The sequence below is a fragment of the Hemibagrus wyckioides genome, linkage group LG25 (assembly GCF_019097595.1).
Source record: "Hemibagrus wyckioides isolate EC202008001 linkage group LG25, SWU_Hwy_1.0, whole genome shotgun sequence".
NCBI classification, from domain to species: domain Eukaryota; kingdom Metazoa; phylum Chordata; class Actinopteri; order Siluriformes; family Bagridae; genus Hemibagrus; species Hemibagrus wyckioides.
The window spans coordinates 11164575-11187510 of NC_080734.1; the positions used below are offsets into that span (position 1 = coordinate 11164575).

Here is a 22936-nt window from a genome sequence, read left to right on the forward strand (position 1 = left end):
GATGAGTATGTGAATTATCAGCATTACTGTCAGATATTTATGATGCTATATTTGAATTCATTTATCTGCTCTTGCTCAAGCTCCATTTGTAAGCGATTGCCAGCTGGCAACTCTTTGTGTGTTTATGGGAAACATCATAAATGAGATTTACTGTCTAAAGACTAGTGAGCCTGTTAAATAATGCAAACATACTTTATCTCAGAAGAGAGATGTCTTCCTCCACGTGTCCATGCCATGCAGTCATGCTTCCTGGACATCACTAATGTGTAGTGTCACATTTGTGAAGTGGAGATATAGAGTTACCCCTTCACCTACTTCTCCTCCTCAAATAAAGTGAGACATTTGCACTATTCAGTCCAGAGGTGTCCAATCTTATCTGGAAAAAGCCATTGTGGATGAAGGTTTTTATTCTAATCAAGCTGAAGTCACACCTGAGTCTAATGAAAACCAAGATCAACAAATTAAACAAGTGGAATCTGGTGTAGCTGATTGGACTCCTCTGATTTAGTCTGTAATTTTCTAGTCACATGTTATTCATCCTTATAATGGCTGATATTTGGTCTTGATTAATTCTGAAAGGAAACAACCCTGGTGGTGGACAAAGGGAAGTAGAAGAAACATTTATGTATACATCCATGGATCTACTGTCACCTGAATTAAAAAAAAAAGTTCACAAAATGATATATGAGGAGCTACTAAAACTTTAAACTTGAGGTCACTGCCATGGTCCCAATGGTAGTAAACATAGAATGAGCAATCTCTATTTGTTACTAAGAAAACCACCCTGACGGTCCTCTACTTATGGGCAGACCTTTCTAATTTGAGTATAATTTCAGAAAAAAACACCATTGTGAAAATGACATAAAATATTTAATGACTTTGTGCAGTAACAGAGCTTACAGGAAAAATGAAGAGGTTGCATAAGTTGAGAGGTTGCTCTACAACCAAACTCCAAAATAATCTTTAAAACACCAGAATAGAAATCCAGCAAAATATTTGGAGTCACAAAAATGTTACACAACATAATAATCAATCTGTTCTCAAGGCATTCAATTGCTGGGGCAAGATGGCTGATAATAAAAGGAAGCTTAAGTGATTAATTCCCTTATTAAACCTCAACATGGCAACGTGGCAGTATGTGAGATACAATCCCAAACTCTGCAGCAGCAGTTTCAGTGTCCAGCTCAGATCTGAGTCAATATCAGTCATTGATGAAGTGCACAAATGAAACGGGGAAAGCTCCTCTTCTGGTCGGATCCCCTTCAATGTGCCCCACCTGAAAGATACAACACACTATTAAAGCAGAGTCTCAAGTAAAAGGCTGGTGAATACATGGGTATGTGTTTCGGTTCTGATGTTCTGATGATGATCAGTGTTGCTTGAAAGATAATGCCTAACTCCCTCAAACACTTCAAATAAACTCTGTGTGTGTGTGTGTGTGTGTGTGTGTTTGTGTGTGTGTGTGTGTGTGTGTATACACTCACCCACCACTCCTTGTCTTCCTCTCCATCTACTATAATTATCTCTCCCTCAGCGAAAGTCAGCTCATCTGGGTTATCAGCCACACACTTGTAGAGAGCTTTCACCCGCTTAGGCTTAGTTTTCTAACACACACACACACACAAATAAACACACATTATTTCTGACTATTTCGAGTGTCCTCAAGTTATGCTGAATACTTTATAACGCTTTGTCAATGCCAGCTCATATGTAACAGCCTTCAAAATAATGTGTTAATGTATAGTTGCATTATATCTTCTCTCAGAGCCACAACATCAGAATAAAAAAAGTTCTATGGCACAGTATACATCGAGCATCAGAGTCAGACAAGTTTTAACTAGTGAGAGTATTGCCTGTTCTTTTCACTCTGCCTGTGTTTTGTGTGTGTGTGTGTAAATTCAGCTATATATATATCAAAAATGATATAAAGCCAGCTTCACCAGCGTCTAGCCTCATACAGACATTCAGACAGTCAATTTGAACGAAACAATTTAATATCTATTAAAGACTTTAATTCAAAAGAATATCTTTTTAAACAAAATAGCCCATGGATAAGTGAACCTCACCTATCAGGGATCTTGACTTTTACAATGAGGGGAAATAAGTAAAGTTAGTTATTTTAACATATCTCACACACTTCCACGGCATACTTCCACTTCAGATTTACACACACAATGTCTTTTCGGTTTTGTGCTTATAAACATGAACAAAGAATTGGTGTATTTATAAACATATGCCTATACATTTAAATTGACAGGCAGAGAAGTATTGAGAATGCATACACCCCATGCACAGCTCTTCATAGAAAAAAATCTTTTCTAATGATTTAACATGGCATGTCTGCAGGGTTACAATAAGGCAGGGGTGTCCGATCTTATCCAGAAAGGCCCGGTGTGGGTGCAGGTTTTCATTCTAACCGAGCAGAAGCCTCACCTGAGTCAGGAAAACCTGCACCCTGTAACCCTGCAAACCTGCACCCACACCGGCCCTTTGTGGATAAGATTGGACGCCCCTGCAATAAGGGTGTAGTGTATTATCTCAATAGCACCACACCCACAGTTAAGTACACCAGGTGGACATCATGATATGGAGCTATTTCTCTGTAAACAATACTAGGGCACTGCAAGGCATGAAAGTAAGCATGAATTGAGCGAGGTCCTGGAACATGTTAGAGGAGGATTTAATCTCATTGCCCAAAAAAATTAATCTGGGGACAAGATGGAATTATCAACAAGACAATGGTCCCAAACATATAGCCAAAAATACCTCCAGAAGGCCTTGCATGGCATAACCCATCTCTGATCTCATCTCCGACTTTTAAAACTGAGTCCAATAGTAGGACCCCTCATAACCTTGGGGAAACTGTAGGCCATTTGCTAACAGGAATGGGCAAAACCACAATGGTGAAAATCCTAATTAACTGTTGCCATAGACGTCTCAGCTTCAGTACATACACACTTTTTGTTCATCTTAACATACATACCAAGTCAAAAGACATTATGTGTGTATATTTGAGATGTATATAGGCACTGGTGTTTTAAATAACACGAGCAAAACTGTCTTATTTTCTTCTCTCTGTATAGTGTTGTGATAAATGGGGGTGAAACTGTTGTGCAGCAGCATTGACTTACTGCCTGAGGCAATCTAGGTTTAGGGACAGGAGGTGGAGCAGGGGGTGATGATACAGAACTCGGTGCTGACACCGAAGCATCTTTTTCTGTACAAAAATATTAGGAAATTAAGATATTACAATTTATAAAAATATGAATATGAATCAATGCAACACAGTATCTGATACAAAATGCGAAATATCCTAATATATGAGCAAACATATACACATTTCCAATAAATGTTCTAATGAAAGTTTGAAACCTACCAGTTGTTTCAGGCAGCCTAGGTCTGATTGGTTGTAGTTTGGGAGCTTTTTTGTCGGTTCTGAAATCATAAATATGAATGAACTTGGTTGATGGAATGAAATATTTTGAACCGTTTGATATTACACTCTTGAGAAGTTCTATCTAGCATCTTAGAGTGTTTACAAGTTTATAAGTATTTCTCTGGGGCAACTACTACAGATTTTATATATAATCCTGTAAAATAGGGTCACACATTCAGAAAAAGTGTTTGTGTGTGTGTGTGTGTGTGTGTGGCCTTACCCTGGGATGGGTTGGAATGTAGGGGCTCTAGGCTGCATGGGTATAGCTGGTAGTGTGGGTTTGAATGAAGGTGGGGGCATTGGAGGAGCAGGGGGCACTGAAATAAGTGGTGGGGCGGTGGGAATAGTGGGGGCCAGGGGCTTCTGAATATTGGGTGGGACTGGCGGTGCAGGTGGCACTGGGGGCAGAGGGACATTCTTTGTTTGGATCTTAAGATCTGGGATAATTGGCTTCTTGACAGTTGGAGGAGGAGGTGGAGGAGGAGGAGGAGGAGCAGGAGGAAGAACTAAAAGGAGAGGTAACACCAGTTAGAGAGACACCGTACAGGAAATGTGTAAGCAAACTATACTAGATCACTCAGTTAAACTCAACTACAATGAGGCCAGTTATTTACCATAGATGTTGCTGTCTGGACTGGACGGATTGGGCGGGTCTGAAGAGGATCGTTGCCTCCCTGCTGTCTCCAGAGCCTTCCAGCCACCAACGCCTGAAATGACAACATTTATATGCTGTATGCTGAAGATCATTACATTATTATTAATAATTCATTTTCAACATGTACAGTGTACTGTTTTAGAATCACCCAGATGCTTACCCATGACTGGGTTCCGTGGAGGGATCTGTGATATGGGGACAGTGAGTACGTTAGAAGGAGGGGGACTGAGATCCATCATAGTGCCATAGGTCTCATTACACAGTATGCTGGGGATGAAGCTTCTCTGTTTTTCCCGGACAGCATTGACCACATCCCGGGCCAGGGCAGACATGTTGGGTTGAATAGAGGCGTTACCAGGGAGAAAGCAGCTTATAGGTCGCTCCTCTCGCTTCTGAGGGATCGGCTACAGCACATGGAAAGAGGAAAGATTCAAAATACAGATGTTGCACACTGTATGTACAATTAAATAACTCAATGTTATGCAATAAATTCTTAATAATACTTGTGTAACAGAAGAAGTGTGTGCTTGAGAACAATGCAACAAATTACATCTTAGCAAGCAATTATACCTTGACTCTGCTATTTCATATCATAAGATTAATGTTAGCCAAGGATAAGATTATAAGCTATAAATTATTCTATTGGCAGATCATTTTGCTTCTTTCTGGAAATTAATGCTTAACATTTACAAAATAATTTGCCAAAAGAACAAGAACATTTTATAGCTTAAGAATAGTACAATATGTCTTTTGGTTTAATAAATGGTTTAATAATCTTTTAATAGATCATTTTGATTTTATTTAAGATATTTTAACTTGCTACAATGTCATTTTTAGCAGTGAACAGCATTATGGCATTGTGCACCTTGTCCTCCATTTCATCATCGCTCTCATCCAGGTCTTCATTGTGCAGACACCACTCATACTCCACATGCACATGGACATTAAACTTGCCGGTCTGTGCCTGCGTCAACTGCCACGGAGAGTTAGAGAAAAAAATCAGCAATGACCATGCCCTTTATTTGTATCAAGACCCAAAATTTGTTTTGAAGACAAATAAAGGCTTTCTTTTATAATAAAATACTTGATATAGTGGTTCCATTATAAAGCCCTTAAACAATAGAAAAAGCATGTTCTCCCTGATTCTGTGTGGGTTTCTTCCAGGTGCTTTGGCTTCCCTAAAACATACAGGTAGATGGACTGCCTATGCTAAATTACCATTATCCAATTGGCTAATCATATTGTAGCAATGCCTGGACAGGTGAAGCTTGGAAAACTATCACCTAATCTAATGAATATTAAAGTTAGAATTTGCTGTCAAGATGCTGGTGGTGGTGGTGATGGGATAATGATGTCAGGAATGTAATGTAATAATCCCTTAATCCCTTAATACCAGTCTTGCATCATTTAAATGCCACAACCAAACTAAGTATTGTTTCCTGACCGTACAGATCCCCTTACAAGTCCGGGTCATCTCTAACTGAACATGTTAATGAATTCAGTGTACCTCAGCAGCCGTACAGTCACCAGATCTGAATCTATTAGATCACAGTTGAGATGTGGTAGAATGGGAGAGTCACAGTATGAACGAGCAATATAGAGATCCAATCCACACCTTGTGGAAGCCACATCTTTGAGGAATAAATGCAACTGTTCTAAGAGCAAAGGAGAATCCAACCTAGTATGATGTTCCTAATAAAGTGACCAGTGTGTGTATACCAATCTGAATATGGTGCATGTTTTTCTTGCTAGATTGAGTCATTCTGTTATTCAGTTATTATTAATTCATTATCCATAACTGCTTAACATGGTGTACATGAGATGGTTAAGACGCCAATCTGCTAAGGAATAGCCAATATACAGTGAGGGAAAAAATTATTTGATCCCCTGCTGATTTTGTACGTTTGCCCACTGACAAAGAAATGATCAGTCTGTAATTTTAATGGTAGGTTTATCTCAGTGAGAGACAGAATAACAACAAAAAAATCCAGAAAAACACATTTCAAAAAAGTTATATTTTACATTTTATTGAGTGAAATAAGTATTTGACCCCTTTGCAAAACATGACTTAGTACTTCGTGGCAAACCCTTGTTGACAATCACAGACGTCAGACATTTCTTGTAGTTGGCCACCAGGTTTGCACACATCTCACATCTCAAGGAATTTGGGCCCACTCCTCTTTGCAGATCCTCTCCATGTCATTAAGGATTTGTGGCTGACCCTTCAGCTCCCTCCACAGATTTTCTATGGGATTAAGGTCTGGAGACTGGCTAGGCCACTACAGGACCTTAATGTGCTTCTTTTTGAACCACTCCTTTGTTGCCTTGGCCGTGTGTTTTGGGTCATTGTCAGGCTGGAATATCCATCCACGACCCATTTTCAATGCCCTGGCTGAGGGAAGGAGGTTCTCATCCAAGATTTAACGGTTGATGCCAAAGAGCTGGATTTTGGTCTCATTTGACCACAACACTTTCACTCAGTTCTCCTCTGAATCATTCAGATGTTCACTGGCAAACTTCAGATGAGCCTGTACATGTGCTTTCTTTAGCAGGGGGACCTTGCGGGCGCTACTGGATTTCAGTCTTTCACGGCGTAGTGTGTTACCAATCGTTTTCTTGGTGACTATGGTCCCAGCTGCCTTGAGATCATTGACAAAATCCTACAGTGTCATTCTGGGCTGATTCCTCGCTGTTCTCATGATCATTGAAACTCCATGAGGTGAGATCTTGCATGGAGCCCCAGACCGAGGAAGATTGACAGTCCTTTTGTGTTTCTTCCATTTGGGAATAATCGCACCAACTGTTGTCACCTTCTCACCAAGCTGCTTGGCGATGGTCTTGTAGCTCATTCCAGCCTTGTGTAGGTCTACACTCTTGTCCCTGACATCCATGGACAGCTCTTTGGTCTTGGCCATGATGGAGAGTTTGGAATCTGATTGATTGCTTCCTTCTGTGGACAGGTGTCTTTCATACAGGTAACAAGCTGAGATTAAGAGCACTCCCCGAGAGTGCTCCTACTGTAATCTCAGCTCCTTACCTGTATAAAAGACACCTGGGAGCCAGAAATCTTTCTGATTGATAGGGGATCAAATACTTATTTCACTCATTAAGATGCAAATCAATGTAGAACTTTTCTGAAATGCATTTTTCTGGATTTTTTTGTTGTTATTCTGCCTCTCACTGTTCAAATACACCTACCATTAAAATTACAGACTGATCATTTCTTTGTCAGTGGGCAAACGTACAAAATCAGCAGGGGATCAAATAATTTTTTCCCTCACTGTATCTACAGTTTCTAGGGAAACTGGTACTGCTGGGGGAAAACCATGTACCCAGTGTCCATGGTTCAGGATTGACTTGAGTGACATACTACACACTATGCATTACTGATCAGGATTAAATTTGAAAACATGATCCTACCAGCTCCTCACACTGTGTGTGCTTCATCCTCTTGGCAACATCCAGTGGTGTCTCTCCAGCTTCATTGGCTAGAGACATTTAAAGTGTATTAATTTATGACTGTCTATTTGTTTTCTTGTATAACACCAACAGGTGCAGGAATAACAATACACCACATTGCCACTGGAAAAAAAACAATCACACTGATGTTATCTGTTTTATGAATCCAGATATTAGATCTTACTCATGGTGACAGAGGCTTTGCTCCGCAGTAAAAGTTTCAGACACTCGCTGTTGTCTGTCAGGCAGCAATAATGAACTGCTGTGCTTCCTTTTACAGTTTGTTTGTCCAGATTCCCACTGCAAAATCACACACACACACATGCCTTTTGTAACATAAGAACCACAATGGTGTATTTTTATTCTTGATCATGCTGTCATACCTGTTCTGGACAAGGAAGTCTACAATGTGGAGGGAGTTTCTGTCTACTATTCGTACAGCCAGATGTAGTGCTGTCTCACCCTGCTCCTGTAAGAGTATTTACAGACATCAGTGAGAAAAGCCAAAAAGAACACTTTTTTGACTAGAAAAACAAGGTTTTGTAGGTGTGAAACTATACATTAGCTATACTGTGCTACACAGCAAAACAGATAAACAGTTAAATATTCCCAGCAGTGCTTCTTCCTTTTCTTGTGCATGGAGGTCAGTGACCAAGAGTGACTCAGCTGCTCTGCATAAGGGCTTAAAGGTCTCTAGTATCATGCATGCACAAGTGTAATTTTGTCTATCACTACCAGCAAATTGCTAGTTGGGTTGGGCAGAAGCCAATTTTATTGTTTGCTTTGTGACTCGGTTACCTTTTTGTGGTTACATTCAAACACACCTGTGCTAGGGCAAGTAAAGCAATGCAACAGCGGAATGTGTTGTTTTGAATGATGATAGCACAGTGGCATTTTACCTACTCAGTTTATCTAAAAATAATGCTTGCTTTAATGGCTACAGGGATCATATACATACTGCCAATGCAATGATAAAACAGTACTGTCCTTCAAACACAGCATTGTTCCATTTCTTACAACACCCACAAAAGCATACGAGAAGACAGGTGATATATTTTCATTATTCTGAACACTAACATAATTTATTAAGTCTACTTAACTGTACATAATTACAGAACAGTACTCACACTAGATTCTTAAGGGAAGAATCTTCTCTCATTAGATTCTCTCATTTGACTGAAAGCTGCAGCTTTTTCACATTCTTTAATAATAATGTTCATTTGAAATTAACACCTTTTCACAACAGTGCCGCTCTTTGAGTCTCCATTATTTAACTCACATGTTCATTGACCATAGGGTAGGTCTCGGTCAGGTCCACTCCTTCGGCGTATACCTGCAGGAGTGAGAAGATGTCACGGCTCTTCACCGCTTCGTAGAGGCTGCGCTGTTTGGCAGTGGCATCAGTACGTCTGCGCTGAGCAAAACGCTTTTCTATGTACTTAGCTGTGATAAAATCTTTGCGGCTCTGCCTGTGGGATCGATAAAATAATTCAACATATAATGTTGCTCAATTCAAAGTGTATAGTTTCATAGCTTAAGAACATTCCTGTAAAAAACAGAAATCTCTGATAGAAACCTGTGACTTACATGTCACTAGAAGGGTTGGGTTTGGCTATTTCTTCCCCTGATAGTTTTGCCTCCATAATATCATTGAAGCCTGCATTTCCTACATTCCTTGCCAGCTGCACAGTGAAACGATAAAGTTAGACACGTCTCAGTGAGGCCCTACTGCCAAATTTAGAAAGTTATCAAGACTTACCAAGAGTTCGGATGTTCCCAGCACATCTAAAGTCAGAGACTGTATTCTGGAGTAATGCACCCCCATTTCCCGATGGATACCCGAGCATTCAATGCAGATCAGAATCCCCAGGTTAGTGGAGAGCCAAGTTGGATCTGCGAGAATAACATATGTGTTCCTTTACAGTTAAGTGCAAAATGAACTAAGCCATATTTATTGTTGTATATTTATTGTTGTAACTTCATTACAACAATAAATATACAACTTCATTTACTAAAAACAAGTATATCAGAGGGACAGCTATTGTTGGACGTTTGGGGGACAAATTTAGCGAGGCCAAATTAAGATGTTTGGATATATTCAGAGGAGGGAGAGTGAGTATATTGGTAGGAGAATGTTGGACATGGTGCTGCCAGGCAGGAGGCAAAGAGGAAGGATGTAATAAATAAGGATATGAAGCTAGTGGATGCAAGTGTTGAGGATGCAGAAGATAGGGATAGGTGGAGAGAGACGATTCACTGTGGCAACTCCTGACGGGAAAAGCCAAAAGAGGAAGGAGAGACTTAATTTACTTCTTTACTACATTTTTCTAATAAGTCATTTATTCAGCAGCTGACCTGAATGTGAGTGGAAAGTTCCTAGTATCCAGAGCAGAAGGATGAAATAAAGCACTTACTAGAAGCTCCACAGTCACAGCACACATCGTTGCCACTCATCCTCTTCACTTCACCCACAATGGCTTTGCTAAGCTCCTGCACGATATTGTTCTCGCCCAAATTCTGCTCCCCTTTAAAGGCATCGTTCAGAGCCTCTTCTTTACTGTTCTGCAGCACAGACACCCATCTACAAGAGGATTAAAAAACAGTCAGCACCACTCATCCTAGTATCACAAAGAAGTTTAATTCTGTTTCTCTATCTAAAAATCCACATCTGCACACTGAAACATACCTTTGACATTCAGATTCATCATCTGCTTGAAAATGATATGTACGGTCATCTGTTTCAACACAGAGAAGACATAACATACAGGTAACTTTTCAACACTAATGTCACTTGTGGACAGTTAAAGTAATTCTGTTCTTGTGACTCACGGGATATGAGATCAAAACACTTCTTTTCCTCAAGATTGCATTTCACTTGGCAGGTTAACAGGTTGAGTTTGGCTGGTGGTATGTTTGCCTATAAAGAAATAAAGATGCAATTAACTGGAGCACAATATAAATACTAGAAGAAGAAACCTTTATTTTTGTCACATATACATTAGAGCACAGTGAAATTCTTTCTTCACATATCCCAGCTTAGGAAATTGAGTTCAGAGCACAGGGACAGAAATTATACATCACCCCTGGAGCAGAATTGGTTAAGGGCCCAGTGGTGGCAGCTTGGCAGTGCTGCTATTTGAACTTTAACTTTTCAATCAAAACTCCCGAACCTTACCCATCTGAACCACCACTGCACCACAGTTGATAATTAATAATTGTGCCTACACAAGAATGTCTAATGAATCAACATCGGTAGCCCATGCATTTTTTTCTTTGTTTGGTTTTTTGTTTGCTGGTAGTAAAGGCCACACATTTCCCCATCATTCCCTATGCATGGCTTCTGTCAGTACAATAAGTACTGAAAGAACACCACACTGAGTACTGTTAAATAGTAATGCAAAGTTATTTCAAAAAGTAAATTGAATTACTGCATTTTTTAAAAAAAAAATCAACACTGAGGTAACCGTCTCATAATACACTGTGACAAGCATGGCACCATAACAAGCCCAGCCTAGTAGTGACCCAGAGAATAAAGTTGCGAGTACAAATCGCAAAATTTGGGTTCCACCACAGGGTCTTATTAAAAAGACTTAGACCCCTTGATAAGGACGAGGAGCTTTACCATCCTCGGTGTATAGTCAATGCTCCTCCAAATCAAGAAGAGCCAGTCTGCAATTTACAAGGATGCCACATGTTCAGCTTATGTGAAAGCTGCATCTGGCACATTCCAATCAACAGAGCCCTTGGGGCAGATCTCACAGTTGGCTTGGGAATGTCTGGGGATCCCCCAAGAGGAGCCAGGCATAAAATCTCTAGCCAGGGATGGACAAGTTTGGAAATAATGTTAGTAACATCAGCCAGAGCCGTTTTCACTAACATGTAATAATGTTATACCATTATCTAAACATGTATGTATCTAAACAGAGCCCATTTTATTCCTGTTAACATTAATTAAGTGGTTAAAGCAGCATGTCTTCCATGTTTTCATGGCATTCTATACATGTGCTCAAGCTCTTCCTGTCTGATTCGCTGACTGCAGAAGCGTCACAGCTACACATTAACCCCACATAGACAATTTCCTGATTTAATAAAGTGGATTAATTAGAAGACGCCATTTTGAGAAAATCTGGTATTTTGTTTCCGTGTTACTGGATCCGATATTTCTCTTACCGTTCCATGGCAAATGGTCAAATATCCACCTTTCGCTGAGCACTTCCTTTTCTGCCACACCTTCCTCAGCCTGAAAACATCCCAAAGACAAAAAGACATTTTGGCTTAATTTATCCTGTATTTACAAAAAAAAATATCTGCCTAGAACGTCTTAAATAGTGCTCTATAAACTTTTTAAATCAAATAAATAAAAATATTCCAAATCTAAATAAAAATATTCTATGAAATAAAAGAAAAATGTTCTATTATGAAATAGATGATTATGTTTGGAGTGTCATTGTGTAAATAAAATCATTTTCCTCACCCTTCACTGCGTTTGGAGAGCATCCCAGAGTACTCAGTGCCATAAGACTTGTTACCCTGAAGCTGGTGGAGACTGTAGCCTGAGCTCTGTTTGTTCTGAGAATCCTGACAAAAACCCATCATTTTAATTAGTGTTTTCAAATCATTGTTTTACCTTCTTTAACACATTTGATATGACAGACCATTTATTTTACTATATTTTAACTGTTTTTCCATAATGATAGGATAAGATTTACATTCAGAATATACTGCAGAATCAGAATTTGGGTGATTTTTGGAAAGTGATACTGACTATAGATCCCTGATGAAAACCAACACTATTCTTCCTCTTATTTTAAAACCAGTGACACAATAAATGCGAGTTTAATGGTTTTAGCAGTGGCAGGCCGTGCATTTCACACCTAGGCCTTCACTGGTGTCCTTCACGAATTAATCCACCTCTATACCATCATTATGATGCCACGGCAATAGATACTAATCAACCGTTAAATAGCAAAGTAAAAAAGAAATTAGGCTACAGTATTTCACACCTCACAAGGAATAGTCCATTTTATTAGTCTGCCTTGAAAATGCATTTGTAAGGATGCGACCAAATCGATTTCTTCTCCTCTGTCAGCCATTGTGAGTTAAAATATATATATATTTGTGCAGTTCGCTGCCTCTGACTACTCCAATTATCCAATCAAAGGATGGGAAATTGCTGACGTAATCGTATGCCTGCTAGATGGTCCCAGTGACGGCAACTCGAAATCTGATTGGTTAATGTAACAGTTTCATTGCCACGTATTTTAAGCTACGGGCGCCTGCACTATTGATTCTGAAGGCCTTAAGGCAGATTTCTTTCACCCTGGCAACACATGATGTCAGCCACTGGCTGAAATATGATTGGATAAATATTCTTATAATAAATATACACTACTGGAAGCAGCGTAACCTATGAAATGTAGAGAATAGACTATTGGGAATAATTTAATACACATTCATGGAAAAATATATTAAATATATTACAATGCAAGTCAGTGATTCAGATCACTGCTGTTTAGGCCAGCAGAGAAGGCTTTGCTGGCCCTGATGGCCCACCACTGTGTTTTAGAGATGTTATCATAAATAAAATAACAAAAAATTGCTTAAATTATAAAATAATAAAATGGAATTATTCTAATATTATTCCTGAATGTGATGTAAATATTGACATTTGTACTGCCTGCCTTTGAGGACTTTCTCCTTCCACTATTTATCCGTGTCTTTGGGTCTGTTTCTTAAGCATCAATGACCATTTTCTTTTGTTTAATCATGGTAATAACATACCTAAAATATCTAGGGATTTTTTGATAACTGTTTTCATAACAAAAATATTTCTTTACTTGTCTGAATGCTTGAGCATTTCGGCTTGTTTTAACCTTTCATGATCTAAACACTTTATGTTATTAAGCCAAGACAAAGACCAAAGCTAGCCAAAATTGAGACAAGTCCTAAGGGAGTCGAGACCAAGTAAGGTTTGAATCCAAGTAAATGCAAGACTAATTTAAGCCTGAGGCCAAAAAAACATAAAAAAATCCTTTATTTCAAGCCTTTACTTCAACTAGTTATTTTCATTGGTGTATTATGCCAATAATTAGGACAAATTTTCTATAAGAAAGAAGTGTCCTTTAGTCAAAGAAAAAACATTTTTCTAACTCTTGGTTAAGACCAATACCATGTTTTGCAGAAATAATGCCAAAGACAGAGACAATCTCAGTAGAAATGCCAATAAATCCAGGACATTTGCAAATCAGTAAAGTGAATGTCTTAAAACTGGACTTGAGCCTTACGCCCTAGCTATACCTGTGCTATTGGTAATAGTCTTTTATTATTAATAGGAAACCCCTCTTAACTAAAGCTTAGTAATTGTGTTTTGTCTACAAAATAGACAAACATTTTTTCTCACAGATACAAAGGGTGTTTAAATCTCAACTATAATAAAAATGATGAACCTTACTTCTTTTTGTTCTGTTTGTATGGATGACTTTAGCATATCTCGAAGCTGGATCAGCTGCTTCTTTTCTCCTTCTTGAGCTTGTTTAACCTTTTACATAGAAAGAAATATTCCAATGAAACACTGGATGAAGCAAAACAAAGACTTTAAGATGTTACATAATCAGGAAAATCCCAAACTCACCCCTAGTAAGTCTGTGGACAGTTTTTCCACAGCCGGTTTAAAATTCTCCACAACTTTTAACCCATCCTGAAAGAAACTAGACAGAGAGCACTCGATGTCTCATTTCAACCATGGAGCATTTCAGAGAACTATTTTGTTTGTTTTGTTTTGTTTTGGCGAACATGTAAAACACTTACTTGCACTGGGCATGAAAATATTTGATGAGGTTCTGCACCAAGTCAACCCCCTTCCTGATTTTGATTTCATTGACTTTGATGAGATACTGGAATAAAGAACAGCCTTCAGTCTCCTGATCAAAGCCTGCAATAGCTAGCTGAAAGGTGAACCACATCCCTCACCTCACACATCTGGAGCTGAAAGGCTCGTCTCTCTTTTTCCATCTCCTCAGCAATCTCTCCTCCAATGACCTCTCTGATCATCCCAAACTGCTTGGCATGCTCCCGCTTCTCTTTTTCAATCTTATTACTGCACAGAAGAGGAAGTGGATTCAGTACATTTAGATTTATGAGTGTGAGAGACAAAATTGCAAGCAACTTACTAACGAAGTATATTATATATCTGGTTGATGTGCTAACATCTTTAATGTCTAAACAAGTAGAACTTGATACCAACAGTATCAATAGGTATTCCTGAGATTCCCTAGGATGCTACTGAAGAAAAATTATTTCAGACATTTGACCATGACAACGAGCGGACTTCCAAATTCTAAAAACTTCATCTGCTAATTATTATGACAGTTCCATGTAAATCCTACAAACATTTAACCACTCACATTTACAGTCCTAGCTAGTAGCTAACTCGTTATTACATTTATGACAATCATTTGTAAAGATTAATAAAGACTGCTGGTTGTTTCAATTCTCTGTAGTTTTGGAGGGAGAAAATCAAAAGACGAGCTGTTTATGTGACTTGACTGTTACAGTGAAATGTTTTTGGATCAATGAGACATAATTTTCACCAGGATTGTCCTCCATGTCCATTTTTCTCCTATGCTCCTCAGATGTGCCAAAAAACCCATACAAATATACTAAAAACCCTGACAGCAGCACTTTTTAAAAATGGCTTCCCTTAGCAATCATTATTAGATTACAAGCTTTTAATGCAGCAGCAGACCTTTCAGTATGCAGCAAGTAATACAAAAAATAAAAAATAAAAACAGTGTTAGAGGTATCTTGAGGTATGTGCTATTTGTTCTCTGTTTTCAGAATTTGCCCATGTTTAAAGATTTTTGTCCCATACTTGCTCTGTGGGAAGTAAGCAAAAAAGAGAGGAAGAAACATAACTGAACTTTCAGAGAAATGAACTGACTGATCAGCAGCATGCAGATGCATATCTGCTTTTGCCATCTGTCTCAAGTCCCTGAGCAAAACAATGCAATAGACCATAGACAGTGAATTTGAGGTTGAAGATAAAAGCCACATGATCAGTAGTGTTTGTTCAAGGTGCGGCTCCAGAGCATGATAAGTGCTGCAATAAGTCTGAGTCAAAGGTCTGAAATAGCACTGGCAATAGCAATATACCTTAAATAATCTCTAAATTAAACGCAATAATATTAGCATTCATGGCTTGTAGGTCACTTTAACCACACTACAACAGTTTTCAAGCATTTTCTGAAGCAGGAACCACAGAAACACCAGTGTCCTCATTCTACAGAATAATAGTTATTATAGTCTATTGTCTCTACAGATACAATCCAATGGACACCTTGTAGGCTCGTTCTTTGAAACTGACAAAATGCTTTACTGCACAATGTGCTGAAACCTGGAAAATATGATGCTTTTATCTAAGCTGATAATCTAATTAAACTAAAAAAGCACACAAGCCAAAAAGCAGCAAGCAAATAAAAGCATGCAGGCGTGAAGCTTACATTTTGGTTTCATAGTCCTTGTAGGCTTTATCAAAAGGCTTCTTTAAATCCTAAAGACACAAATGAATCAGAAACAAAACAGCAATTATTAGTTATTATTATTAATATCAGTAGTAGTAATATCAGTAGAAAAAGTAGTAGTAATAGTAACAATAGTAACAGTAGTAGTAGCAGTTCAGCTTTCATACCCCTTTCACTCCTTTCAGGTCTCCTTTCAGCAGACTGTCTAAAGGAAAGGTGATGATGTTGTTCATATTCTGTAGCTGTGAAGACACCATTGCAGAAGCAGGTCAGGTCTAGCACAATATTCTGTTACAATATTCTGTTGCAGCCTATCAGGTCTACAGTGTGCCCTGCTATAGTCTTAATAAAAAAATACTGCTATGCAATTTATAAATCTGCTAGTCTTTTGTTTTCTGCAGGATTTGGCATATTATCTAGCTGTGAACAAAGAAAAGACACATATCTTATTACCACTGGCCTTCTATAGCAAAGCAATACAAAGAGTTACCACAGCACCTGAACTGTCAATGAGTATCTACATGAGAACAAAGAGAGACAGGAAGAGAGATAGCGAGAGACTCACTAAGTTCTTAAAGAGTCCTGTGAGTTCTTTGGTCAAAACAGCAAAGTTGAGGAATGCTGATCCCACTTCCGGGCTGTCTTTATTCACACACACTTCTCCAAGCTTCTCCAGGGCCTGAGTGTACTGATCCTCATTCTCCACATGAGCTATAGTAAAATATACACACACATCATATACACATCATATACACATTGTGAGCTATGCACTTTTACTGATGGTTCACCAAACATATTAATGAATTATTAGGCCCACCTCAAGCACATAATATAAAAGAGCCAACTGTCCAATTCCTATAAATCTAATGAATTCAAAAGTACATTACAAAAAAAAAGTACAAAAAAACAAGAAATACTTATACCGTATCTTTAAACTGTGAACATTGTTACTGCCTCTTCCTGTTGTATTATACACCACACACCCAGTCATCTGTCTAACAGTAAACCGTTTCATGTGGTTTATGAAGAAAAAGCTCATATAGTGTTACGATATGAGTGTTACTATATAGTGTCTGCCTCTGGGACTGTTCAGACTCCTCAAAAATCTTACTTCTCCAACAAATATTCAACTACAGAGGTTTTTTTCCACAAAAATTTCTTTTAAACATTTTAAGGCAAAGTTTATAGGATGGAAATGTCAAAACACTGTGGAAGTCACACAATCTTATAATTATTAGCAATGATCCTTATAAAAACAGTATGAGCCACAATTCCGTTATCACATGGATCTCTTTCATACGTTTCACGAAGATTGAGAACGAAGAATCAGTGTCATTTCAAAGTTTTAATAAAGTCTGCAATGTGATAATATACATACATGTAAATGCAGTCATTATGAAGGAGATAAAATGTATTAAATACATCTGCATGTCAGAACTGTGCCTAAAGGAGTGCCGCAATTACAGCATGTAATGTGGGATTAAAGGAAAACACCAAACAGCTGCTTATTAGGAACAGAGGTAAAGAAGTAGGAAATAAACGAGAGAGAGAGAGAGAGAGAGAGAGAGAGAGAGAGTCACTGAGAGAGAGAGAGACTGAGAGAGTAAGACCGAACAGGAGTGAAAGGCTTGTTGAGACAAGCAGTAATGGGTAAAGGCAGAATGAATGGTATGTGTAGAAAACTGGCAACCCTTCTTCTTCCCACTTCACTAGAGTGACTGAAATCTACTTGGATTTGTATGCAAAAGTATTTCTTCAGTTGATAGCTACATAGGGATATATACCACCAAGCCACACATTCAGGACTGCCTTAATGTGACTTGAGTAAAAAGGAACATTTATTACTCATTCATTCATTCACTCATTTTTAGGAACCTATGGGCAATTTACAGTCCATCTAGTGGAATGGTGGGAAGAACTCCTGCAAGAAACCCTTACAGACACAGAAAGATATTTACTTTACTTAGGGAAAATTGCAACCAATATGGATCTGAATTAAATAAGATCCACTAACACTAATCCACTATCAGTATCGAGATAAAAAGTTCAAGTTCCTGATTTTTTTTGCATACTGTATCTACCCCATAAGAGGAAGGTTTATACTGGGATTAGCACGTGAAGGTTCTCTCATTTCTTTCACGGCTGTCAATAATTTCAGAATGCAATCCCTGTAGGATTTTATGTGTTATTATATAATGTTTCAAACTCAGTTTTAAGTCTGATTGTTTAGCTTTTTAGAGAATGGCCTGTCTTTATAAAACAGCATAAATCTGAATTACATGATAATTGACATTTTATCACCATCACTATGCAATGCTATGATTTTATAGTACCATCAAATTACAGTACTGGACCTCAGATCAGCTTTTAATACTAATTCAACACATACTTGCTAAATAAAGCTCCTGGAGATTCAGGTCTATTAGATTCGGCTCTATGTTGACATGAATGCATTTTGCAGTTCTTGCAGATTTTTTCAGTTGCACTTTCATGCTGCAAATCTGTTCTACCACTTTCTAAAGCTAGACTGTAATTCATATTTGTTTGATACTTTATGAGATGTTTTAACAATATAACAATTACTCAGGGTGACTGAAATGACTTATTATTGAAACTATTCATTTAAGGGTCTCTAGGGTTTAATTCTTTAAATATTTTTGCAAGGTCCCAGAAATTCCTTCAGAATATAGTAGCAATAATAGAGCAACTTGTTGTGAAAGTATTCAATATATTACAATAAATTAATCACCAAAATTAATATATTAGACAGAGTCAAATAATGAGATAAAGAATATGAGGTTTGTAACTTATTGGATAATATGTCAAATTTCCTTTTAGAAAGTTTTATAAGTTTTAAATTATATTTGATGTCACAATCTTAATCCTAATTTCTAATATAGGTTTGAAATGAAATTGTATACAGGCTTTTTTTTTGTTATCCAAAAACCTTATTAAATATTTGTTTTTCCTTTATTCCTGTAAGTATGGATTGGATCATTGCTGTTGTAGTATTTTTTATCTAAACTAGGCTGCTCAACTGATGCCTATTAAATGATCTTTTCATACTTACTAAGGGCAGAGCTGTAAATGGCCTTAACAGACTTCTTCATTTTGCTCAGAACACTCCGGTCTGCATCAAGAGCCTACAAAATACAAAGTACAATTTTCTTTTGAGAGAGAGACGCACACATACACACACACACACACACACACACATACAAAACAAAAAAGGTAATGGTTTCTCAATGGGTCTGCTTTGAAACTATTAGAATGATGAGGGGATTAGTGATTCAGATTTTACAGGCCCAGCAGTAATGCTTAGTACAGGCCCAAATCTTTATAATGATGCCACATTGCCTCATAAGCGTCATGACTGGTTAAACAAAATCCGTAATCTGCATTAGATCCTGAATTCCCTTCCAACACCAGCATAAAATGCCTTCACGTGCATGTAAACTATAATCCTCAGGTGAGTCACACTCGGGGAATTCAGAAACTCAGACACACTGAAGCTTCCATGAGGGAAATCCCTATAGCTCATAGCCATGGTTTATACAACACAACCCAAGGCAAAGAACTACATAGGTTTAAGAAGATACATTCACCCTGGTCTAGTCAAAGCATCTAAAATCACATTTCCCCCATTCTTTTCCCCCATTAAATGAAGCTCTTGACCTTCGTCTGCATGATTTTATGCATTGCCACATGACTGGCTGGTTGGATAATTGCACAATTTAGAGGTGTTCCAATTAAAAAGGCAGATGAGTGTATGTATTCTATTCAATATAGAATGGGAATGTGTAAAATGATCTCCTCTCAGTGTAGGTAGATGGGTCCAGACACAGACACTGAAATGAATGAGTGCAAGCATACAGCAATATGCAGGCACTGAGTAAGAGAAGTAGAAGAAGAAAAAGGAGGAAAGAAAGAGAGAGAGAGAAAGAGAGAAGGAGAGAGAGAGAGAGAGAGCGAGAGCGAGAAGGGCAGGTAAAGACAGACCCACAGCCTTAGGGGGACACATTTCATAAGAGCCATGCACAGAACAAGGAGACAGGTTTCAGCAAGATCCAACACACTTGCAGAAAAACTGGAAAGGGGAGTGCTGCATGTCAGTCAGAGGAACTGCCCTTACTCTCTATGTGTGTAAGTGGGAGCTCAGCAGACCACCCTAACATGCAAGCACAAAAGACCTTCGTTTCATACCTTTATGCTCAAAGAAAACAGTTTATGCATGTTTTACATAGGATATGGTAAAAAGCGAGAAGTAGTCATATTAATGTGGCCATTAACAATCCTTTTTATATTTTCACATACTCTATTTGTGCCATGTACTACACATTGAAGAAACATGCCTCCTAAAGGGACGTGTTAGAAGATGCGTTTCCAGTGTTGCATCATGCACTTTCAACTACTTTCTCTACTGACTTCACTCAACATGGTATCACCAAAAGCAAAGTACCATTCAGAAAAACACTGTAAATTGAAATGTATGGAGATGTAACTTCCTTATTTGAGTAGTTATTGTGTGTCATGACCTGCATTCTACAGTACAGTGTATTTACTGAAACTGCACTTTACACAGTGATGTGTCAAAAAATGTCTTGTATGTCGCACCACTGCCCTAATGGCATAATATTTGGCAAACTGTTTACACATGTACAAATGCAATAATAGTGAAAATTGTCCTGACATGAATTTGTAGCCCACAGCAACTACACATCATTCCTCATCACACGCTGCCACAAAGGAAAATTGGTGCATCTAGCTTTTTAAACATGGCACAGCAAAAGCAGGGTGGAAGTGTACATTTGCAGAATTTCATTTCTTGGTACAAAATGAACCGCCACACAATACTGGCTTCATATTTATTATCTCAAGATTTTGTAGCCAGGAACCCCTTTAAATCTAAAAATAAATTCCATAGACCACCTCAGTACATAACTGTTTTATGAACATTGTTTAAATGTGTACTATATTTGGATGTTTACTGAGCTTTCTACGCCTGAAGCTACCTCTGACAGAACATGTTAAGTCAAAACTATAATTATTTATAGGCCGACTTGTGTGTAAGTTATTAAAGTTTGGCTTACACTCATTAGAATTAAGTTACCGATTGTAAGAACTCAGTAATAAATATAATAACTCATAAAGATTGGATGTGATTGTTAAAAAAAATCATAGATCCCCTCTCTGTGCTTCAAAGGCCCCTGGGAACCCCTGGACCCCAATATGAAAACCAAAGCTATAATGGTATCTATTTATGGTGGCTAATAGTGGTTATTTTTGGTATCTGACACCCTTATCTAGAGCGACATACACTTATTTCATTTTAAAAAAACAAAACAAAACAAAACAAAACAACTGAGCAGTTAGGGTTAAGTGCCTTGCTCAAGGTCCCAGCAGTTGCAGCTTGTTAGTCCTGGGATTTGACATGCTAACCTGTAGTCCTACCATCTGAACCACTGAGCTATCACTTCCCAAAAGATTAAGATTTACATGTCTGACATTTGGCAGACGTCCTTATCCAGAGAAACTTACATTTATCTCTTTTACACAGTCTTAAGTATAACATATCTGTAAATAAAACACTTGGCCATCTTCAGTATCTTAGCAAAAATGGACCAGAGTAAACCCACCACAATGACACTAAGTCACTCTGCAATTCACACTGAAACCCACAGTGAAAGTGGAAGTTCAAACAGCTGCTGATTTTCTTAGTGGAAAAAGCCTGAGAAGAAACTGCTGATAGAAACTGGCCCGGGTGTTACTAACAAATGTTCTTAATAGTTCAAATTGTCTAAATGCATACAGAAATTTGACACGCAGTTAGCACAGCATTCAGATTCCTCTAGTGCAGCCGGAAGAAAAACTCCCCAATCAGGGCTTTTGTAGTAGAAAATCACAAGGAAAAAAAGGTTGTAATTTCTCACTAATAATCCAAAGCAGTTCATTGTTCACACTCTAGTCAAGAATTTTACTGTAGAAACTCAGTGCCTTAAAACTGAAGCAGTTTCCTAATCTTGTTCCCTAGACAGTCCAGTCCTGATTAACTCTGAATAGGTTGTTCAAACAGCTTCCTAAACCAAGTTCCACATAAAGACTAGTTCTGACTTGACTCTGTGTATTACTCTGTATATATACTTTGTGTAGGTTTAGAGTGGTGTTGTGTTGGACTATGGGCGAGGTTCACCTTCCACAGCCAGCAAACCTGTGATTTCAAAAGAAGGAAGTTATTTTCCTTTCCTCTAAGAGTTAATTCCTCTAAGATTAATCAATGACACGGGGAATACACCCAGTCCAAATGGCGCAGATTTTCTACAATGTTGCTTATAGTCTTTATTATCCAGAATAAACATCTGGCTCACCTCCTCGAGTCCAGCCACTGTATTCCGGCAATGGCCCATTCGGGTGGTGAAGATGGATGTTGTAGGCGCTTTATAATCCTCATTGGTAATGTCCATAAACTCAGACACGGTCAGCTGGTCCGGCATGATCACTGCTTTCTTTAAACAACGCTCAAAATAATAATAATAATAATGATAATAATAATAATAAAAACAGTAATGAGGAAGAAGATAAGTCCCTGTCTAACACAAGTTAGAGTTACTTAGTAAAACTAACAAACAAATAAACAAACAAACAAAAACTGCTATTTAATACATAGGAGTAAATAAAAAGTAACACACGAGACGGAGAACAATAACAGTCTCTAAGGAAAAGTCAGGGATCTCCATCGCAGATGAACTCTTTATTCGAGCTCATTAGACCGACTGATTTACCTGCGTCTCTCTCTCTCTCTCTTTTTCTCTCTCTCTCTCTCTCTCTCATTGTGGCGTGCCAGACAAGACACAAACCCGCCCCCAAAAA

The 22936-nt window shown here is 38.2% G+C and overlaps 1 protein-coding gene across 2 annotated transcripts; it reads right to left on the reverse strand.

The window, feature by feature from the left end:
- Positions 1-848: 848 nt before the first annotated feature.
- On the reverse strand, positions 849-22872 carry asap2b (ArfGAP with SH3 domain, ankyrin repeat and PH domain 2b). 2 transcript variants are annotated; one of them, XM_058379509.1, is made up of 28 exons: positions 22435-22872; positions 19140-19212; positions 16635-16780; positions 16237-16311; positions 16049-16098; positions 14520-14646; positions 14358-14443; positions 14182-14257; positions 14002-14088; positions 12025-12128; positions 11721-11790; positions 10380-10467; positions 10237-10285; positions 9965-10131; positions 9310-9443; positions 9138-9232; positions 8830-9019; positions 7934-8019; positions 7735-7850; positions 7512-7579; positions 4957-5064; positions 4252-4495; positions 4051-4143; positions 3657-3942; positions 3377-3435; positions 3132-3217; positions 1485-1604; positions 849-1276 (listed from the first exon to the last, which is right to left on the reverse strand). In XM_058379509.1, the coding sequence occupies exons 1-28, from the start codon at positions 22558-22560 to the stop codon at positions 1202-1204; spliced, it is 3084 nt and encodes a 1027-aa protein (XP_058235492.1). In that variant the 5' UTR covers positions 22561-22872; the 3' UTR covers positions 849-1201. The 2 variants fall into 2 exon arrangements, with proteins under 2 accessions (XP_058235492.1, XP_058235494.1); XM_058379511.1 differs by lacking the exon at positions 19140-19212 and having other exon boundaries at positions 22435-22574.
- Positions 22873-22936: the final 64 nt, after the last annotated feature.

Excerpts from the sequence above, each read along its gene's own strand:
- asap2b (XM_058379509.1), bottom strand. The coding sequence starts at position 22,560 with ATGCCGGACCAGCTGACCGTGTCTGAGTTTATGGACATTACCAATGAG. Across the intron at positions 19,213-22,434 it reads CAGTGGCTGGACTCGAGGAG|GCTCTTGATGCAGACCGGAG; the intron begins GTGAGCCAGATG and ends TGTATTTTGTAG. Across the intron at positions 14,444-14,519 it reads TTCAGCTCCAGATGTGTGAG|TATCTCATCAAAGTCAATGA; the intron begins GTGAGGGATGTG and ends TCTTTATTCCAG.